The sequence below is a fragment of the Taudactylus pleione genome, unplaced genomic scaffold, assembly GCF_031769625.1.
Source record: "Taudactylus pleione unplaced genomic scaffold, aTauple2 ptg000026l, whole genome shotgun sequence".
In the NCBI taxonomy this organism is placed as follows: Eukaryota; Metazoa; Chordata; class Amphibia; order Anura; family Myobatrachidae; genus Taudactylus; species Taudactylus pleione.
Window position 1 is genome coordinate 29,519,115 of NW_028284428.1, and position 23,448 is coordinate 29,542,562.

Below are 23,448 nucleotides of genomic sequence, written 5' to 3' on the forward strand. Positions count from 1 at the left end.
CTGCTGCTTGCTGGAGAGGTACCTAAACCCTGGCACCTGGCAGGAGGGCTGGGGGAGCTGGTAATGTCGCCTGGCTATGTGCTTCCTAGCCCAGGAGCACCCTGTGTGCCTCTGCTCCCACTGCTCACTGCTACTTATTGACTGTGTGACACCTGCTCAGCTGCAGTGGGACAGTTTTTGGTGGTAACCCCACTGCTGACACAAAGTGGGTGTAGGGGCCTATATAGAGGGGGAGGGACATGCACAGAGGTGCTAGGGGCCTTGCTGTTCTCTGTAGTTATAGCCTGCATGGCCACTATAGGCCATTGCCTGGGGCCCACAGCTCAGAATATGATCTGACAATCGGCATCCCTGGTGGTCCAGTGGTGTAGCAATTTGCAGCTGCAGGACTGCCGATGCTGCCTGATTGTCCTCTCCTAACACACACACCTCACTGCGGTTCTGGTGGCCACAAGTGACTGCTATTCCCTCCTGAGTCCTGACTCACTTCATTGCTGGCTGCCTGTGATGCAGGTCACATGTCAACAAAAGAACAAAATGTCACCTGGCTGACTGGCATGTCAGCCCACAGAGAATTGTGTCCCTGTGAACCCTATGGCCAATCTACCCATGCACACAGGTGAAATGCAGAGGCGTATTGAGGTAGACATACAGTAGTGACTGGAGACATTGTCACTGTCGACCTCATGACCACACACCATCTTTTAGTAGACAATATACTGCACAAATAGCTGAATTTAATGCACAGTGAGAACTGTGCCAGGTTGCGTGAAGACTCTTGTATCAATTTGCACTGTGCATGCCAACAATGCATGTTTGAAAAGGGCACATTTTGTACATATGAAACCTTGCAACAGAAACTGGTAGAATAGGTATGGGTATGGAGAATGTTCACATATGCAACAAGAGTTAGCATATTATTTCACATGCTATAGGGAAGGTGCAAATACATGCAAATATTTTTTTTTAATTAGTTGCACATCTCTACATATGTAAAGATATATGCTATGTTTGTAAGCACTTATTTGTGGATTAATTTAATATAATTTTCTTACAAACTCTGCTTCAGTCCCAGTGTGTCTATGCTTTAATAACTAGAGTTTTTTTCACAGTGAATAGAAATTAGACCATTCAAACTGTGAGATCAGAGTATGACTATTTCAGTCAGATAATGGATGACTCCAGCTACATATTACCGACTTGCATTTTAATTAGTTAATGACAAAAGCCATTTTTTTTTCAGTATAAGACCACTGTGTTATTTTACTCATTAAGTAATTGGTGCATAATTTGTCTTTTCATAATTAAGAAAAATATGATGGCTAAAATAAATGTGGCTATTTATGTGCCTAATTGATGAATAGTAAAGAACCTTTGCTGGACAGTTAGTAAAATATATGGGGGGCAATTACAATTAGCACTAAGCTTGATACAAAAAAGGGAGATTTAACCTCCTGAAACTCCTTAATTGATAGGATACGGTATAAAAATTCTAGCAGTATATAACATATATATATATATATATATATATATATATATTTCATAAAAATAACCCAAATACTCAGGGCTCATAAAACACAAATAACTTCAAATAAAAACAGCATTAAAAAAAGCTTTGACAAAGAACCAGGAGGTCGAAACGTATCAGAAGGAGGTGTGTGTGTTCAACTGGGACCAGACCAGGAATCTAGGCTTCTTTAAGCATTGGGACCCTCTGAGTTTTGACCCCTTAGGATGATCTGGACTTCTTAGGGAACCGGCAACCTAGGGGTCCCAGTGTTTATTACCGGGGTACATGTCTACTATTTCAATCTGCTATCTTGTCTCTTGTTACAAGGGTAATGCTTTTTTATACTGTTTTTATTTGAATTTATTGTGATTTATGAGCCATGAGTAATTGGATATTTTTTATGGAAGAAATAAATAGGTTATATACTGCTATAATTGTTTATTGAATTTTCATACTATATCCTATCAATTATAGAGAGGTTAAATCTCCCCTTTTTATATTAACCTTAGCACTAATTGTGATTGCCCCCCATACATTTTATCCATATTTATCTACTAGTCTTGATAGTGATAAGACTCAAGGCAATCACCAGCAGCTGGGGTTTGGAGCACCCAGAGTATCTCAAACACTAGAATACTGGGCAGTATAGTAGCTCATAAAGTGATGTGCTAGGACTTCCACAACCAGATTTATCCAATTATCTTAACACACATATTTGATAAGGAGAATAGTAACCACAGCCAAGGAGAGTACATACCAATTTCTGTATATAGGGACTAATTCAGGAATGTGCACTAACCCGGTAGTTAGCGCACATCTCCGATTGTGTCATTCTGCGCTGGCGCAAAACCTGTACTGAGGATGTGTAATACGGGTCCTGTGTGTTTGCATCAGACTGTCAGTGATTGACAGTCTGCTGGCATTTCTGGGTGGGGTGGGGGTGGCAATGGCCTCTGTTACCCCAAACAGAGACGTGTCGCTGCTGTTGGGGGAGGGAAGAGACAAGGATCTCCATTGTCTGGTGGAGATCTCCTGGCCTCTTTTGAGCAACTACGTTTGCCAGCTTGATTGACCCCATGGAGCTGGTGACAGCACGGAACAGCATTACCATAATAGTGCTATTTTGATGCTATGCAATAGTAAAAGCATGGGACCTTGAATCACTCCCATTGTACATGACATTGTTTGATCATTTATTGGGTTGGAAGGTAAAAGAGTGATTACATTGACAGTACAGAAGAATAAAAATATTGCAACTGAAAATGTATATGATTAGTATTCTGTTAAAAGAGAGAGAGTATGAATCTTTCCAAAACAGAATTTTAAATATATCCACAGTCTAATAGTACTTACCAACTTGATATCTCAATCACTTTTGAAAACTCGACAATGAACCCTACCCCACATGCTCACTGTCTATTGTCGGGGGTGCCGAGAAGGGAGTTACTAATTACCCGGGCTTGTTGGAGGGACCTATCGGGGGCTTTGTGGTGCTGCAAATAGTATTTTTTTTATTTTCCCACTAAGGGGGCACTCCAACTATTAGGTCATACCCCCTTCAGTACCCCGACCCGTGGCGGCTCTTGGTGGGCATGCTTACTGTAGGTTACATACATCTAAAAATCATAACCAGAATATGCCCATTTCTCACACAAGACAATGAAAAAAACTCTAATTCATGCACTAATTATCTCCTGCATTGAATATTATGATAGTCTTCTTACTGTCTACCTCAAAACAGACTTTCACCACCACATTCCATTTTGAATACAGCTACTCGCTAAACATTCATCATCTGATGCACTGCTCTGTCAGTCATTCCATTGGTTACCTGTATTCTACCAAATTCAATATAAAATACTTTACTTAAACATAAGGCTATTAAGAAAACTACACCAGCATATATCTCTTTGCTTACCTCAAAATATCTCTAGCTCAACCTCTGTGGTCAACACAATATCTGCATCTCTCATCCACAATCATTACCTGCTACCATTCACAGTTACAGTACTTTTTTCTTGCTGCACCACTTTGTGGAATGCCCTCTCATGCACAATAAGACTTTCCTTTAGTCTCCAAACCTTAAAGCAGTCCCTGAAACTTCACCTCTTCAGGCCGGCTTATCAAATTCCAGAATCACACACTTCATTAGTTATCCTACCCAATTTTATCCCCTCTATACAGTCCACATATAACTTACATATTTCCTCTTTCTTCACTTTCACATCGTGCCAACCATAGGCTAAGATTTCTGTTTGACTGGATCACACAGCCCACCAAGAGCCTCTGCAATCAGATTAGACCAATATACAAAATGTAGCACTTGTCCTTGTCTATCAATGCCTATTTCGATATAAATTGTAAGCTTGCAATTAGGGCCCTCTTACCCCCTTGTCTTGTTTTATTACTGTTTTGTTCCCAATTGTAAAGCATATTGAAATATGCTGGTGCATATTAACTGTTAAAGATAATAAATAAATAATTGCTTTTAGTTACCTTTCCTGAACCACCAAAACTACTGCTCCACAATCAAATTACCCAGCACAGTAGGCTGCTACACAATAAAAGATTGCTGGCAGCAACAAATGATATTCTATAGGAATTGCTAGTTAATAGAAAGCACAGTTACTTGAAATTAATGTACTAATAATTATAATCACATTTGAAAATATTAAGTTCACATTTCTGATTATTATATTTAATTTCTACGAATAAGGCATTTTTACACTGTAAAATGTAATGCAAAATCTAAATGTTGTTATATGTATTTTTTTAATCAAATAACTACATCATTATTATTTCAGAATGTATATTATGATCATACTGTATTTGTCTCGGTAAAATCAAATCACAATGGTAACTGGGCATAGGCCATGAAAAGTCCACCTTTCTAGTTTATTTTTTCACAAATGAATGCATAAGCACACTCTGAACGCAAACATATCTAAATAAAATATTTCTCTGCATGAGTGCCTTTGTTTCTGTATCTCTCCCTCTGTGGCTCAGTTTTATTTTGTTGTCAAGTTACTAGTTATGCATTCTAAAGAGATAGGGGACCACTAAGTATTGAAACACAATGAAAACATTTTTGGTATTAGTAAGGCTTTTAAAAAGCCATTTATCTCCCATATACAGCAATTGATACTGAACATATTCCTAATTTCTGTCAGTAAAATAATACAAATTTAGTAATTCTTAAATAATTTTGTATAAATAATAATGTATATTGTTTTTGCAATGGTAAATTGTTTGCCAGTAGTAAACATAATGCATCTTCATTATTGTAAGCTTGATTTACTTTTTAAATTAAAAAAAAAAATTTGTTTACCAACTTCATATGATATTCAAAAAACACTATATTATTATTATTATTATTATTATTATTATTATTATTATTATTAATACTGTTAATCATTTTATTGTTTTATTTTTAGGATTTCTAAGTACAGGGGATCAATCAGCAAAAGGAAACTATGGATTACTTGACCAAATACAAGCTTTACGATGGATTGAAGAGAATATTGGTGCTTTTGGAGGGGATCCAAAGCGAGTCACTATTTTTGGATCTGGGGCTGGCGCATCCTGTGTAAGCCTATTAACCTTATCCCACTATTCTGAAGGTAATGGTGTTAAGTTATTATTCTGCCATTCAAAGTCAGAAAGGTTTGATAAAGATAAACAAATGTGTGGTTAGCAAAATCAATAACCCTTCTTTCCCTTGTGGTAACAGCAACCAACATATAAAAATTATAATAGCAAACTTCAAGTTTAGTCTCCAGGAGTATTTATTCCATTAGTATTATGAAATAAGAATTTTCAGATCAAGGTAATTCAGGAATATCATTGTGGGATTAGTAATTTTGTTAATCCTTGTCATATTGTTCAAAATACTAATAGACTTCAGAGATCTGTTGGAAGCAGTTAAGGGATTTTACACATTTAAATTATGGTGTGTACACACATAGCAATAAAAATGAATGATTAGAAGATAACATTCATATGGTTATCATTCAAATCATTAATTTTTTGGTCCCTACCAACTCACCAACAACCAGCGATGCGCCGCCACGTATGGACGATAGCGATAACGCCCATCGGCCGTGCATGCAGGCCAACTTGCTCGACATCGGACAGGTTACTCTAGCGGCCCACGATCATTGCTCGCGGGTCGCTATAGTTGTTGGTGAGTTGGTGGTGTGCTGGATGATCGATATCGATCATCCAGCACAACAGGGAGGATGCAGGATGATCAGCCAGCGATATCGTATGTTGATCGCTACATGTGTACCCACCAAGTTTTGACTTAATGATAGAAGCTGAAATGCTCACGAATTCCAATGTATGCTGCATTTTGCCAATATAACTTTTAACTCAAAGGTAAATAAGTGACAGATAATGGGTAACTACTGCTGTTTTAGGTAAAACTACCACTATTGTTGACAAGTAATCTATATAGTATTCTGTATATAATCTAATCTATAGAGAGGACAAAAATACATCATTATGCTGGCATGCACTGGCCCGAATCCGAGATTTATGCTAATGCAGTCACAACTTCATTCTTCATGGAATGCAGTTTCTAATATATGCTAATGCCTTGCAAAGGTTACCTGAGCAGAGAAATGGCCACTAAAGCTTTCTCATATCCACCTGATGACGTGCAACAGCATAAACATCAGTGACATCGACGCAGATTGGGCAGCCACGCAGCTTGTAAATTAAGTCTGACTGCCTCAAACACTGCGACTCTCCTGACATACAGAGAGCTATCATGCTTTGAAGGTGATCACAGTGGGTCATTTATGCGCGCCCAAGAAACAGAGTTTAAACGGTCCCAACACACCTGCATTTGCTTAGCCACCTCCCATTACCTCCCCCAAAAAGCTGACTACCCAATTGTCCTGAACATGCTTCTTTTAAGTAATATATGCCAATTTTACTTCCAGCTCTGCTTCCCTGTGAGTTTACTATAAAGATGGCAAAATAGCATTATGTAAAAATGATGTAACAGTATACTGTAGCTCAATTAAAACATAAAAGCAAATTGTTAATAAAAAAATAAAATAAATCACAAATATTGATACCTTTAATGATTGCCTATGACTTCTAATTACATTTAGGCACCACTATCTAGTTTACTATTATTTTGAAGATTAATTGACATTCTTTGACACAATTTCAGTAGTTCATTTTAATAATCTTCATTATGTTACTAGAACTACTGCACATTTCTATAATGACCTTACTTTAGAATGTAATGTAACTACAGAGGTTTTGGTACACCTTGCCTGTGACATGTTTATTATTCTCCTGGTGGCAGAGTGCTTCAAAAAGGAATATTTTTATTAATATTTTTATTTATAGAATGGCAGATGTATAAGAGTGTGACATATAGATGTGTTCATTTTTTCTGTTACGTCAGTGGTGCCAAATAGCCCCTGGATCCTATGCAACTTGGCCGCGCAGAGGGTCTATTTCACTCAAAATGTGCCTCTTATTCGCACAATTAAAACACATAGAAGTGAAAAAATGACATTGCTAGTGCACACTGATCAATGGGGTATGTGACAATTGTTCATCTGTGTGCGACTGAGTCTGAATCTGCATATAAAGGGCTCTGATGCAGACAGCCACAGCTTTTCTTCATGCCATGGTTCTGTTATGCTTCATCTGTGACTTTCTACATGTGTAAAATCAATTACTGTGTGGTTAAAGTTACAACCTATCATCTCTAGGACACTATGGGCGGAATTCAATTCTTTTCATCCCCTATCGCGCCCGACGGAGCTATTCTATTCTTGCTCCTGTCGGGCGCGATCAGCTGCCAAGCGCTACATTTCAGCTCGCAGCCCCTCGGGGATGAGAGCTGAAATGTGCGTAAAGTGACATGTTTGGGCGCCCAAACATCACTTTACACGATCGCGCCCAGCACTTTGGACGGGTTTAGCTACTTTACGCAGCTAAACCTGACCTCTATGGGCGCGATCAGCGTGAAAAGCTGGCACAATTGCATAGCGGCCCGCGATCTCCTGTCACTTTAGACGGGAGATGCGGGCCACAAAATCAATTGAATTCCACCCTATGAGTGGCATTTTGCTGTATCTGCCTTGCGGGTAGGACACAAAATGTAAAAAAGTGGTATGTTGCTCCACTGGGAGCATTAGTCGTGCTGGGTTTCCTAGATCCATATAGTGCAAAGATGCCCAGTACGCGAGGACACATCTGTAGGGGTCTATTTATTGAGCCCAAAAATGCTATAAATCCTCAGAAAAAGCTTATTTTTAGGGCAATTTAACAAGGAGGGCCCTATTTTACATTCACAAAAGCAGTCCCCATTAGTCCAAAATGCCCTATTTACCAAGCTCTGAAAAATCTAAGCTTGGCCTCTTTAGCCAAAACCATCTTTGGATGGCATTCACTCCATGTTGTTGTTGTACAGTAGCTCAGAGGCATCCATTGGTTTCCTCTCTGGTAATAACAGGCCATATATGTGCAGTAGCCCAGTTAGGTCCAGAGTGATTGTGTAAGTGATCACTTTACTTTGTAGACATTGCAAGGACATGCTTCATGAAAAAGCAATCCTGATCACTGAGGTGAGGAACGCTAATTGTCAAAGCTTTAATGGAAAAATTCATAAATATGCCCCTAAATGTTCTTAAACTTTACAGATGTTTCCTGATGTGCAACCAGTAAGATGGTTTCACAGTTCAAGATCCAAGTACATTTCCCTAAATACTATATGTTAATATTATTAATGATATTGTAAGGAGTTTTATCTCCAGTACTGCGACAGTGTATGGAAAAGTGGAGCTAACTTGGTGGGTGCTGCATATAATCTAGGGTGAGAATTGTGCGTGAGCTTCAAGTCTATGTGTTACTGCTACAGTACACCTGCAACAGTAACACATATTGCTTTCGATCTCTCTCTCGCAGCCTCTGGCCGGCTGCAGAAGCTGACAATGTGTGCATGTGCCGCATCAGCTTCCCCCGGAGAAATATTTCACTTCCATGAAAGACTTCTACAATTTGCCAGGGATATAACTCACAGGGACAACCATTACCACAACCGCTGTCCCTTCAAATTCCCCTTTGCAAATAGCATGGATATTTTCCTTAAAAATGAAAAAATCCCCAGCTACTGTATATGGAAATATAATAATCGCGACAGTTCCATGATTATTAGTACATAGACGCCTTAAATCTTTCATATAATAGACAAAAAAAATCTCATAATTATTAGTTTTTATCAAAATCTTATACAAAAATATTGCAATATTCAGCAAAATATAAAATAAAATATAGTGAAGTATATGTACAAAATAGAAAAGAAAGTCAGGCCCTCTTGTCTCCTGTGCTTTTCCTCCTTCACTTATATCAACTCCCCACTGCCAACAACGGCACCAAACCATTGGAATCAGTTATCCAGCTGCATATTTGGGTATTATTTATAAACCATGTCCTGTAATGTTTTGTACTGGAAGTTAAGGGGCCTATCAACTAGGCGATTTTGACAGGCAATTGCACAATAATGACGTATTATCGTGCAATCACCCGCAAATCGGGCATGTAAATTACTAAAACGACCAGCGATGCATGTGCCCGCTGGTCGTTTTTGCCATATATCATCGCCCGTACATGCTGGTCAACCAGGCGATCCCGTCAGGTTCACCATGTACGGGGATGATGGATATGCCTGGACTGAAGGAGTGAACGTTCAGTCGAGGCACATCACTAGACATACAAACGACAGCACGATTGCAATGTCATAATCCTGCTATTGTTTGTATGTCTATAAGTGGATACGCACCTTTACTTTTTTTCTTAATATTTATGGTGGTAGGGCTTGGTTCTTGGACATTACATTGAAAGTCATATAGTAGCAGTTTTCACTGACTGTCAGAATTATTCAGAAGTGTCCAGAACCGCTCTGCCACAGTAATACATACAATTCCCTGTTTATATTAATATGTTGTAAAAAGCTATCACATGCTTGCCAGTTTCCTAATAATTGCAACATTGTGTTTCCTGTACTAACATAATATGAATACAGTATGTTGTACACAGGCAATTTCACAGGTTATACAGTATCTAAAAGGATATGGTTCAATCTTTCCTTTTATAGTGAATCAGACTGTGAAATAGCTAAAAGTTGCTTATAATGTTCACTTGCTGCTAATTATCTTTAATTAGCAGATCAAATTGTTTCAAAGAAAATGACAGATTCTACTCTTTACAGTACCCTTTTTATTCTATTTTGCATAGGTCATTGGGGGTATGAGTGTTCATATGCAGTATCAGGATTATTGCAACAATATATTGCAACATGGATATTAATCTTCACTTGATTTATATGATCATGTATAGTTATTAATAATTCTGTTCAGAAAAAGATCTGTACATAGCCAGGCATATTGGATGTCTCCTAACAGTGCTCATATTATAATGAGACTCCCCAAATCTTTGGACATAATAATAATAGGTTAAGGCTATAGGATAACCTGTCCCCATGCAGGTGATCTGTAGCCTGTTAATTCTGTTAGTATTACCACAGTTTCAGAGCAGCCCTTGTACATAGGTTCTCTATCACTAACTCCTCACAGGAAAAGCCCATATTCAAGGAACCTATCTAATACCCATTTTCCACTGCTGCAACAACCCAGGTTATTGCCAGGCCCACCCAGGTCGCAACTCAGTGGAAAAGGGTCCCTAAAAAATAACCCAAAAACAGGCTATCACCATTACAATCCATTATAAATGCAGCTGCAAGGCTTATCTTTCTTGCAAAATGTTCTTCTTCTGCTGCCCCGCTCTGTCAGTCCCTCCATTGGTTGCCGGTTTTCTACCATATTCAATACAAAAAACTTTCACTTACACATAAGGCTATTAACCAAACCACACCAACATACATCTCTTCACTCATCTCAAAATATCTCCCAACCCGACCTCTCCGCTCAGCACAAGATCTGCGTCTCTCATCCCCATGCATTACTTGCTCCCATTCACGTTTACAGGACTTTCTTTGCGCTGCACCCACTTTATGGAATAACCTACCTCGCACAATAAGACTTTCTTCTAGTCTCCAATCCTTCAAGTGTTCCCTGAAAACTCACCTCTTCAGGCAAGCTTATCAGATTCCAGAACCTACCACATAACCTTCATAGCTTCCATATCTAATTACATCCTCTTTTACAGTCTACACACAATCTCACACATCATCTTTCTCTCACATCCTCATGACATTTGGTCGATATTCCTGTGTGGCTGGATCATGAAGCCAACCAAGAAACTGTGCATTCTGGCTGGACCAAAATGCAATATATAGCACCTATCCTTGTGTATCAATGCCTATTTCCCTATAGATTGTAAGCTTGCGAGCAGGGCCTTCCTACCTATATATCTGTTTGTTATTACCCAGTTTTGTTCTGTTAATGTTCCAATTGTAAAGCACAACGGAATATGCTGTGCTATATAAGAAACTGTTAATAAATAAATAAATAATAAATAAATAAGTGACCCTGGAATCCAACCCAGGTAGCTACCAGGGTCGGACCCAGGAAGGACCCAGGTAATGGTTCAGTGTAAATGGCATGACTCGGGTTATCCAACCTGGGTCATGGCAAAAAACATGGCAAAAAAGAGCTGATTGGTGGTTGTGGAGTAGTCACCTCTCACTTTTTTTTACCTCACAATTTTAGCAGGGCAGAACCAGGTTCAGTGTGAACTAAGCTGACCTGAGAATAACCCACATCGAAGGTGCAGTGTAAACGGGGTCTGACCTGAGTTGGAACCATGTCCGAGCACCCAGGTTGGACCTGGGTTCTGGAGGAAAAGGGGTATAAGTTAGTGCTGCAATTTCATTCATATTTTGGTAGACAGTGAAATATCCTTCAATATGGACATGCAAAACCCCTGGGAGAATCGGTAACTTGGAAATATCCATCTATGTTTTTTCTCTAATGTATCTGACTTTATATTTCTAGTGGTTAAAGATTGACATATACTTGTAGGCTTTTCAGAATTCCATTATGTTTTCATGAGATACTTATGCAAATTTGTGCTAATTGTAAAACCATGTTAAATTAATGTAAGAGACAGGTACTGATTATTGTTAAAAGGGTTCCCTTATCTTCAATACACATTATGGAGGATATGGTATTTTTGTTGAAAATTAACATTAGGGTATATTAGTATTATTATTACCCCACCAATTATGCAGCACTATACAGAGAATGCTTGTTATTCACATCAATCTCTGGCCAACTGCGCTTTACAATCTAAATTCCCTATGTATATTTATAGTCAGCAGACAATTGCTGTACCAGTTTGTTTTGGAGTGTTTAAGAAAACATGGGAGAACATAGGAATGGCACCCAGATAGGACCCTGGTTGGGAGAAAGGATAGGGAGCAATGATAACCACTGTACCACAATGTTGTCATACATTAGTTTTGTAAAGGAGCTGATATCCTCTACAGGAACACTCATTTAAAAATACAGACTGCCTCATAAAAGCATTACTAATAACATTTACAACTTTATATGTGGCAAAAATCTCGTAACTTGACAAAGGGAGATAATTGTTTTTGCATTTATGTTGGTTTTACAGTTTACTCCAGCTATTGTTCAATAGCTGTATAACCTTTTTGTTAAAGATGGAAAAGAGGTTGCCTTCAGCGTATTTAACGGAATTATTTTCCAGTCTGCTCCTTAAAAATGCAGATATATGCTAAATAACAGTAGTGGAATTAGGGCCACTCCTAAGGGTGCAGCCACAACAGGGCACAGAGATAAGGCTGACATTGTACTCTACAAAATTCCCCACTCTGCTATTCTGTCCATGCATGAGTGTCATACCCTACACATGCTCAGAAAAGCAAAGCCCACATTGAGCACATTATTTGCATTTCTGTTGATGTTTAGAAGACCAATACATAGCCTTCTCTACATTTTGGTTTGTGGCTATGCAATGAATGTTCTATATAATGGATGCTATAAATATGAGTCCTTTATACATACTGTATTTTAGGCCTACTGGACCTTAGGAGGTATATTTACTAAAGTACAGTTTTTTAGAAGTGGAGATGTTGCCCCTAGCAACCAGAGACGGACTGGGGCTGCTCAGCAAACCTGACAGTCCCCCTAATGTGCATGCCATAGGCATGTGCCTGCAAAAGGTGCATGGCCTCACCGCAAAGGGGGCATGGCCATGCCACAAGGGGGTGTGTCATGAGTCATGGGAGGCATGGCTCGCTGCCTGCCCCTGTCTGTCAGCATCCCGGCTGAGCAGAGCACCCGGAGGCAGAGTACTTGGCTGGGGTTTGCATTTGGACTGGCCCATCTAGCCATAGGCCCTTCTGGCATTTTCCAGAAGAGCCAGATGGGCATTCCAGCCCTGATAGCAACCAATCAGAGTCTAGCTATTATCTTAGAAGGTGCTAGATAAATGTTATGTAGAACCTTATTTGTTGCTATGGGCAACATCTCAACTTCTCTAACCCCACACTTTAGTACATATACCCTGAGTAGTCTAGTGTGTTTTTGAATTTCAAAAGAGTTTTATGGAATATACCTTTTCTTCCTCTTCACATCTTTACTAATCTGCATACAAAATATTTAGCAATTTACAAAGCTATCATTTAACAAGGAAAGCATTAATCTAATCTTTTTCTGGTAGATAAGTATTATTGTTAGTACAAAGGTCTTCTTATAGTATCTAAAGGAAATAATTAGGTAAAAAGCTTTCTCTACAATTTGCAGCGGGCTTCTATTTCATGTTTGTCATTTGTGAGTTCATAATTTATGATGCTATATTTAATACAGTATATGTTGCTTTAGTCATTAACTAATGCCCAATTATGTGGATTTTCTTATGGCTGAACCTTAAGATTTTTAAAAAAAATATTTTAGTGAAGAAAAGCATATTACTTACATATAGAGAAAAATTAATGTTTCAAATAGTACTTAATGTAAAAATAATAACATTCACATACAGAATGTGACAAAATAAATGTCAGGTTGTCGCCTGGAATCGGCTGCTGCTCACCTCCATGCCGGCGTCCTTGGGCTTAGGTGTTCAGTCGCTGGGAGTGGTGGTGAGTGGTTACTGAGTATTCTCCCTGGGGTCTGCTAAGGCTTCCGTGCATGCGTCCTGGTTTCTGGGGTGCCAGGTATGGGCGCAGCCTTGCTGGTCCATATCATCTGACAAGTCTCTCCCAATGGTAGTCCTGTGGTCACTCAGCTGATTCTCAGATCCAATGATCAGCTACCCAGGGCTATTTAAGTCTGACTCCAGGAACAGGAAACTGCTGCTCAACTTCGCTGCTCCAGTGACTGAGACTCACCAGTATTGCTGTCCTTCAGACAGAAGACCTGATTCAGACCTGCTTTGCTAGACCACTCGCTCCCTGCGTATGGAAATTCAGCTAAGTGACATCAAGGCAGGCGATCGCACAGCAAGGCATAAGCACACCCACTATGTCTTGTTGAGCAACCACTTTGTGTTTATAGATGCCCACAAGCCTGTCTTTAGCCGCCCATTAGCGAACGTCATCCCCAGGAAGTATATACAACCATCGGTAGATCGGGTTCCATCACAGTGCTTGCGGTTGATTGTACCCTACCGCAAGCACTGCAAGCAATTCAGTGTATAATCCAGCCAGGTGATGTGTACTATGATGCTGCCTGTTAATTATGCACCCCTCTGTAATGGGGTTAAAACACTCAGGCATGCCTACATTCACACCTCCACTCCCCCGTTACTACTGGCCTGCCCCTGTTACCACCCACAAACGGCCTCTCCTGTCACTCATTGCATTGGGCTGTCTTTGCTGGTCAAGCGAGTGCTTCACAATTGCTTGAACCAGTTTATGCACGCACACTGCGATGCATATGCATGCACAATTGCATAACATCAGCTGCATACAAAAGAGTGGCCACTTCCGAGAGGGTCGGAATCAGGCCCAGAGTGTTGCTTCAGCCTACTCACAGTTTTTCAGTGTTACCTGTATAAGCTCTCTCTCAGAATTCTCCAGTGATCAAGTATTCCATTCATCACCAGTGTTCAAGTGTTTAGTTAATCTCTAGTATCCATGTATTATTTGCATCATCAGTGTTCAAGTATTTAGTTCATCACCCGTGTTTAAGTATTTAGTTCATCTCCAGTATCCAGTGTTCTAGTATAAATTTTTACTCCTGTGTTCTAGTATTATCTCTTCTTCAGTGTCCAAATATTAATTCATTTAATATAGTTCCGGTCTTTCTGCCATTCCCAGTTACCTGTCCAGAGGGCCGTGACCTGCCCACTTGGTGCAGCCAAACCCAAATCCCGACTGGAGGGGTCACTGGTGAAGACCACCAAGTGGGTTAGACTCCACGCATATGGGCAGGTCTAGTCAAACCTGGGTTTGGCTGCAATAGGGAGACCTAACTGTCATTCACCTGTTTATTCCCTAGCCACCCTATCCCCTGGCTCCTCCTCTACAGTTCCTGACAATAAACAAAAAAAAATAGTGACAGAGTCACACATAATCTGACAAATCATGTAAGAGCATGTATGGTCTAAAGGAGGAAATATTTAAAGAGATGAAGAGCAAATAATTTAGATTGTGGGACAGCCCAAGGAAAGCATCTCTAAATTGTACCATGAGGTTAACACTACATCTTTGCAGAGGGTTTCCTTCACAGGTAAAGGTAAAGTACGTACATATGGAAGCCAGGCTGCAAAAAAAATCTCCACTTTTTTTTCCTTATTAATAAACATTTCCAGTCAATCCATATTGAATAAGTAGGAAATTCATGGTATTAACAAAATTAGGGTCAAAGTATCTGAGGAGACCCATTGGGAAAAAACTGTTTTATTTCCTGCTGCAGCAATTTTGGCCAATAAAATTTGATGCCCCAAGGAAAGTCTAGACTGTCAGGGAGTTGGATAGATATCCCAAAGGGCCCATTTGGGGGAGATAGCAAAAGAGATGTCCAGGGTATCCTAAATATATTTGCAAACAAGGGTCCAAAATTTGGTGACTTCTGGGCAACTCCACTTACAATGGTAAATATCTGCCTCAGGTGTCTGACATTTAAAACATTTAGAGTCAGACCATACACCCATCCAATAACATAATTTAGGGGTGATATAAGCATGGTGTAGTAGCTTGTATTGCATTTCCGCATAGGAGGCAGAAATGAGAGATCAATTGAGGTGCATAAAGGCAGTGAGTATGGTTTGGAGAGGTGTGGTAGAAAAATCATTTGACAATATCTGTCTGCTGCTTAGTGATTGAGTGCTTAATATGTGTATATAAAAGGGAGGTAGAACAACCCCTTCCAGGGCAGCAGCACAGCACATGTTCTATCTGTTTTTGTTAGTTTAGAAAGTAATTTAGCTACATAGCTCCAAATGTGGTAATATACAAATAAAGGGATGGAGAGGTGAGGAAATACTTCCTCCAAAGGTTCATGGGGAAGCATTTTAAGTGTCTGCTGGTCCAGGAGCTGGAAAACTAGCAGAGACCCTGGAGGTGCCATGAATGTAGTAACATAGAGATAGAGATAGAGGATCTCCGAAATCCTGCATTGTGAAGTAAAGGAAGGAAAATGGTGTTGTGAGCTGAGACGCCCATCCTAGAATGGGATACTTGCCATGCCACGCAGGTGGTGGTAAGCAATAGATTGGCAGTAACAGAAGTGGGAATTGCTGTGGATCTCAAGTGTAAGAGACTGGGAAGTGGAATGTCAGGACATCAGGCTTCTTCTAGGCCATGATTAGCAAAGTCATCAGAATTCTGCAACCAATCCATGGCATAATGGTATTTTGTGACTAGATCATAACTTCTAATGCAAGGGAGGTTTATACCTCCTAAATCTGGAGATTGACTCAATTTAGATAATGATATGCTAGGTTTTTTTCCCTGACCAGATGGATCTGCTAATAGCTTTGGCTAAGATTTTCAAGTCAGAGTCCATTAGTAGTAGAGGGATCATTTAAAACAGTAACACAATAACCTTGGAAATAATACCATCTTTATCAAATAAAATCTACCTATATAGGAGAGTGGCAAATGTTTCCAAGCTTAGTTAAGATATGGCTGATGGCCGCAGGAAAGTTAACTGCATAAAGGTCAGAGGGATTAACAGTACCTTAAGTCCCAAAGAGGTCAATGTTGAATCAGCCCACCTAAGTGGAAATAAGCCACTGCAATTCTCTGCCACTCCTGCATGCAATGCCAAGGCTTCTGTCTTAGTTTTTTTGATCACAAAACCAGTTATGAGTTCAAAGCCATGAAGGAGCTGCAGAAAACCCAGAAAGCAACATGTGTATTAGAGAAATATAGTAATAAGTCATCCACATATGCTACATTGTAAACAGAAGGCCTCTGTGTTCAAACCATTGACAAAGGCAGTTGGAGTAACAAATAACATATAAAAGAATTGCACAAATTCTGGCTCAAAATTGTGGAAATGTAGGACACAGAACATGTGACCAGGAGACCTGGTCAAATACCTTATCAGCATCACAACTAGCCATGAGAGATGTACCAATCTGGGTCTGTAGAGATCAGGTCAGATAAGCTATGACTTTACGGATATTATGTACAGAAGATCTGCCATTTACGAAGCCAGTTTGGGGTGAATCAATTTGGGGAGCAAACCTTGTAAATGCTATGCTATTAGTGTAGACAGACTTTTCAAATTCTGGTACAGTAAGGATATTGGACGATAGGATTGTTCCAAAGTGGGGTCTTTACCCAGTTTGAGTAATATTACAATAGGGGTTTGATTAAAAGCAGTGGGAGTAGCATTACCAGATAGGATAGAATGAAATAATGATAAGATGTGTTGACAAGATGTGGGGACAAGATGTAGGGACAATAAGTTATAATATTCAGTACAAAGTCCATCAGGGCCTGGAGTCTTGCCGGTAGCTAGGCATCTAATAGTAGCCGGAATCTCCTGCTCAGAAACTGGGACAGTCAAGGAATCACATTCATCCTCGTACAACACAGGAGTATTAGCCGATCGGAGGAAGCTCATACCTAGTATTGGGTTATCCAGCGGTGCAGTATATAAAATTTTAAAGCAACTTAAAAATGAAGCTGCTATATTATTTGTAAACCTCTATTTTTCACCTTCTTATATATGCAGCAGTAACTGCTCTTATCTATCTTACACTTTCTTACACTTCACCTTCTTTCATTAGAGTGATGCCCTGGGGTGGCATTTATTTGGTGTTTTTTATGTTATCATACTTATGCTAATTTTAGTATTTAAAATAAAAATTATTGTTTAACGATTCATAGTCCTACACATATTCCTTATCAGTGCGCAAGACAAAATATTTATTAATTCCCATTAGGTCTAGGAAGAACCTGTCATTATCCATAGACTGCACTTAGAGCCTGATTCAGACCCGCTCGTGAGCGCTGAGCACTCACAAGTGGGTCGACGGTGCCCTAGTGTGCATGCGCACGACGGAGGGAGCTCCGTCGTGCGCATGCACGAGACCGGCATAGCGACGGACAGCCATCGCTATGGGTCTCGCAACAAAGGGGGCGTGCTGTCGATGGTGAGTGGCGTACCGGGGGGCATTACTGCCTAGACAGAGGCGTTCCCATGGGAACGCCTACCATCTGGGTCCGGCCCAACTGACATCACTAGTGATGTCAGTGGGAGTGCTTTTGGCTCAGATAGAGCCAAAAGCACTCCAGGGCTTGCGGCAGCGAGACACTACCGCAGGGTCTCATCGCATGCCCGATGGTCGCGATGATCTTGACCATCGCGACAATCTTTTTGGCTGCTCGCTTAAGCTGTGGGTGGTCACCCACAGCTATGCGAGCGGCCAGGAGGCCGCTCCAATTTTAGGTATGAGGGCCCTGATTCAGAGCGAGCGCTCTTCTCAGAGCATCCGGCTCTGAATCAGTCCCTTAGTCCCTTACACAAACAAGGGGGAATGCAAATTGTTTCCATTCTAAAAGTAACAGAAGCTGTGGCCCTTGTCTCCATATTTGTTGCAGATAAGCCTCCTCTGCCACCCCTCTGTGGCTAAGTCATGTATTTACCCATTATTATAAATGTATTAGTTCCAAATAGCAGTCAGTGGATGTCTAGTGAAAATATTCAGTCACTGAACGATACAGACCAGCAGGGGGACACACAGTAGATGCTACACAGTGCAGGCAATTAATTGTCCAGTGTGACAGCAAAGGTAAGTGTACCTTTGAATCTCATGGTCAGGGACACTGTGGGAGTCCAGGGGAAGATAGAGCAGAAGTTAAAGGGGATTTCAGGTCTGGAGGAGAGTGCAGGAGAGGCAGAATTGGCACTTGGTCAAATCCAAGATGGCAGCATTGGGCAGTGGTGCTGCAGCATGCACCTTAAATCTGGGGAGTGTTAGCTGGTGGGAGCCAGGGCTCTTGCCCACCACTATCTAAATAACCATGCAGGTCACTGCCCCTGGCACTGATGGCCACAAACAGTTGCACTGGATGTAAGGGAGCAGAGGGTTCTGTAAAATGGGGCCATTAACTAGATCTGCCCACCAGAATGGATATATTTACTAAAGTGCGGGTTTTCAGAAGTAGAGATGTTGCCATAGCAACCAATCAGATTCTAGCTATTATCTTATAGAAGGTGCTAGATAAATGTTAAGTAGAAGCTGATTGGTTGCTATGGGCAACATCTCCATTTCGAATAACCTGCACCTTAGTACAGTAAATATACCCCGAAGTCTCAACTTTAAGATTTTTGTTCACATAATTAATACTGACCTTAAACTATTAGAAATATATTTTGATTTATAACATTTTACTTTTTGATGTGAATTATACTTTTAAAGTATGTTTTTCAAAAATATAGACCAAGGCCACTATTAATAGAAGCACAAATGGATGTCTGCAGGAAACATTTTGTGCCACAGTACAATATGTGCTTGTTCTAAATATTACATCATTAATTTCTTCTAAAAACTATAAATATGCTTAGAAGAACTCAACCTAATGTATTTGTACACACATTTTACTAAACAATGTTAATTAGATGCTCTTGTGCATATATCTATTTTGAAGGACACAAATGAGACCTACTGTATATTAGAGTTTTTTTTCCCAAATGACTGTTTATCAGAGTTAAATTGTTGCAATTAAGTTTTAATAATGTTAAAGTGTGGGATATTTTACATTTTGTGACTTTTTCAGGGCTCAAATTAGTGATATTAGAGCAGGCTTTGTCACGGGTGCATTTTAAAATTACTTTGTCTGGCCTGCCAAAATCAAAAATATCTACTGTCCCTCTATTTCAATAACTTTAATGGCTTAACTTGCAAATAAAATCTACCCTATCAGATGCTTCCTGAAGACTAATTCACTTATACAGTATTTCTAAGCATTGTTTTGGTAGGTTATCTTCATCGTCCATTTTTTATGATTGTACATAATATGTTTCTATCTTGATCCTCTAATATGTAGTCATTTATAATTAATAGCATTATAAAGGTGATTCTAATCCCTTGCTGACAGTAATCTTAACATTTTATTGGCATAGTGTCGGACTGGCAACAAAGCAAAACAGAAATAGTATTTTTTACATGGCTATGCAAAGGTGGCAGGTTTTCTATATATGATTCCAACCCTTTCCCAGTGAGTGAAGGGGTAGTCAGTTGTGTAGACTTGGAAGCTTTTGTTTTACATTAGAAGAAAAAATGTGACCGTATGTAGATTTATTTAGTATTTGTGTCTCAGTGTGCCATAATTTTCTTGTTAATTTAAGGAGTAGATTGTCAAGAGCATGTGTAGGTACTTCACGAACTGTTAAGTTTAAGAAGGCCTTTAAGGTATTTTTAGATAAGAAGGTCCGGGGTGTACAGCAGCTAGGGGTCCAAGCACCTCTTGCAAAGTAAGGTACTAGTGCCCCCCTCATGTCCCTCTAGGCTTCCCAAGTGTGACTTCAGGCATCGTCTGTGTCTATCCATGCCTGAAGGTGTGAATATGCACTCCTGCATCCAATAGGTTTTGCTTGTTTCTGTGGAAAAATCTCCCCTCACCCAATATTGAAACAAAAGCTTTATACAGTGGTATAATACAAAACCATAATCTTCTGACCGTAACAGCTCTCATTTTTAATTATTGAAGACCAAGCTGCATGCTCCAATCATCCAGTGCAATGCAAAACTGTGCTGGGTGCAGGGGATTTTAGATCCTCTGCAAATGAAGATGGGCCCAGTTTTTCCCCATCCATTCAGAGCCAGAAGGCTCCATTGAGAATAAAAGGGAATCCACAAATACCCCATGACATTCCAGACCCAAAAGGATCCTTAGGGGATTAGGGTCTTCAGGCTTCCCTCTGCCACATGTATCAGAGTTGAGCTCCCAATTTGTTACTTAAAAACATAAGTAGCTATTCAATGGAATGGGTATGTAGTCCCAGTGGCTGAATAGCCACCAGTTCATATCCCAACACTGATAGCCCGAAGGGAGAAGATCTTGACAGGGCAGGTAAGTACCTTATCCCTACCCTTCTACCCCCTAACCTTTCTTTAGTGGTGCTTAACCCTAACCTCCATCCCCCTTAGTGCCTAACCCTAACTTCCCCCTGGGGGTGCCTAACCCTAACCTCTCCCCCAGAGGTGCATGCCTAACCCTAACCCTCACCCCTTGAGGTCCCTAACCATAACCTTCCCCCCAAAAACCTAACTATCACCGCTACGCTCCCTAACTGTCCACCCATGGCTAATGCTAAGGGTGACCCGGATTTACCTCTTTTGGGATGGCATCCTTCAGCATTCCAGTATCAGGATTAATAGAGGCATTGGCATTTTGATGCCTATTTTAAATCCCTTGTAGGGATTCTGATGTCGGTATTGAGACCAGCCGCCGCAAGGCCACCGGTCTCACAACTACATCCAATATCCAATATGCGGGAGAAGTTAAAACGAAAATCAAATAAACATTAGGGGTAGTATAAATAATATATCATTACAATTAGAGAGACATTTTTTTAAATATATATCCTGTCCACATTGTGTAACTGATCCCTCAGATACCTGAAATATGCAGATTGATTATATCAAACTCTGTGTGGAGCCTGATCAGACACATTCTACAGCAAGTCTTTTATTGCCCTTGATGAATCTTCAGAACATTGAGTCTATAGATGATGCATATTTATGTGAGAGTGTAACTTAATAACTTTTGATTTGTATGATGCAGTCATTATAGAGAAGTGATCTTATATAAACAAGGCTTATTGTTTTCCTAATGATGGTATGTAGTTGGCATCCCAGGGGTCGAGATACCGACAGTCAGAATTCCACACCGGAATCCTGACAGCAGTAGGAATCCCAACCAATGGAATCCCAACTGTAATTATTAGGGTTAAGTTTAGGGTTAGGAACTAAGGAGAGGGTTACGATTAGGCGGGGAGGGGAGAGTTAGGGCCAGTCTGTGGGAAGGAAGGGTCAGGGTTAAGCTGTGTTAAAGGTGGGTTAGAGTTATGATGGGATGCCGCTTTTGGTATTCTGACTGCCAACATCCCAACCACCGTGAACCCGTACCCCATCTCCTAATCATATATGTACAGTAAGGTTCATTTGATTAATAGTTTTATAGATAATTGTACATATTTATGCTATGATGGTATTCTGAGGAAGTTCAGTGTATTTTTTACCTATCTTGTTAATCCTAAAAACTTCAGATCCACCCCTGAAGGCTACTAGTGTTACTTATTGAGTCAACTGCCCATGTCTGATAAGGATACCTCATACAGCATAGTAGTAGCAGGTGCACTGTGATTGAGTTTAAAAGTGCCTGATTCACAGTGTGCATGGATGACAATTTGGGTTAATACAAAAACTCTTCTAGCACAGATCTGTGATAAAATGATAGTGCAAACATGCATGTATTCACTATTGTCATGGCTATTTACAATTGTCATTTTGTACATACAATAATCACTTACATTTTTACATTTTGCATGGCTCACAAAGACAAAACTGTTTTTCTTTTTCCTGTTATTGTATTATTGGACAGAAATGGCGATTTGCTATCAAACTAAAAATTAATCTACTACAGGGTTTTTTTCTATGATGACTCATTCAAACATATACACTGCAAAAGGAGGTTAAAAATATGTGCTTTAGATTTGTTTTAGTGATTGGTATTTCAATGTGTTTTACCATGTTCTAAATTCTTAAATGCAATGTTAAAATTTTGGAATGCCATTGTGTGAGGGAGGCATAAAATGTATTCTATTTTTAATGCAAATTTCAGATTTTATTCAGCAACTGAAAACTACAGTAACAGTGAATACGTGATAATAAACCTTCAACATGTACAATAGTTTTGGTCATGGCATGCTGTGTATCTCAATTATTTCTATTTTGTATCAGAACTTTTTATGAATTTTTCCTTCAGATTCTATGATATTTTGTATGATATTATGTTACATTATACTGTATGTTCTACAGGTTGTGTGAAGTTGAGTTACTTTTGAACTATAGTAGTTTACTACATAATTATGTGTTTGCAATGTATGGAAGGTTGAAAAACAGAAGTGAGAAAGTGAATATCCATGATTGAGCACAGGTGACTTAATTAGTATATTTGTTCATTTGATTTATCATCTGGGCTCAAAAATTCTTAAGCATGGATATCCTTAAAACCTGAACTGTAATGGCAGACTTTAGGAACTCTGCACTAATCAATTTTAAAAACCATTGGTTAAAAACTGCATACTGTGCAGAAAGGGCCAAACTAGGGTGTTTGTTTACCAGCATTGTCTTTCAGCTTTTGCTATTTTTGTTTCTGTGCTTCAAAGATTATTATTATTTAGATGCCTAGAACCTAATGCTGTGTTAAATTGAATTTGGCTGTATACTGTATGCATGCTGTGCATGGAATATTTGTATATTTGCCCATACTCAAGAGTTTTTCTTATAACTAGATATGTGCA

General features: G+C 39.7%; 1 protein-coding gene across 4 annotated transcripts in view; it reads left to right on the plus strand.

The window, feature by feature from the left end:
• The window catches only part of NLGN4X (neuroligin 4 X-linked), a 391,249-nt gene that overhangs the window by 302,687 nt on the left and 65,114 nt on the right, over positions 1 to 23,448 (plus strand). For all 4 annotated transcript variants that reach the window (XM_088451539.1, XM_088451540.1, XM_088451541.1 and 1 more), the window contains one exon: positions 4,945 to 5,130. In XM_088451539.1, coding sequence (XP_088307665.1) covers positions 4,945 to 5,130 — 186 coding nt within the window. The remainder of the gene's footprint in view (positions 1 to 4,944; positions 5,131 to 23,448) is intronic.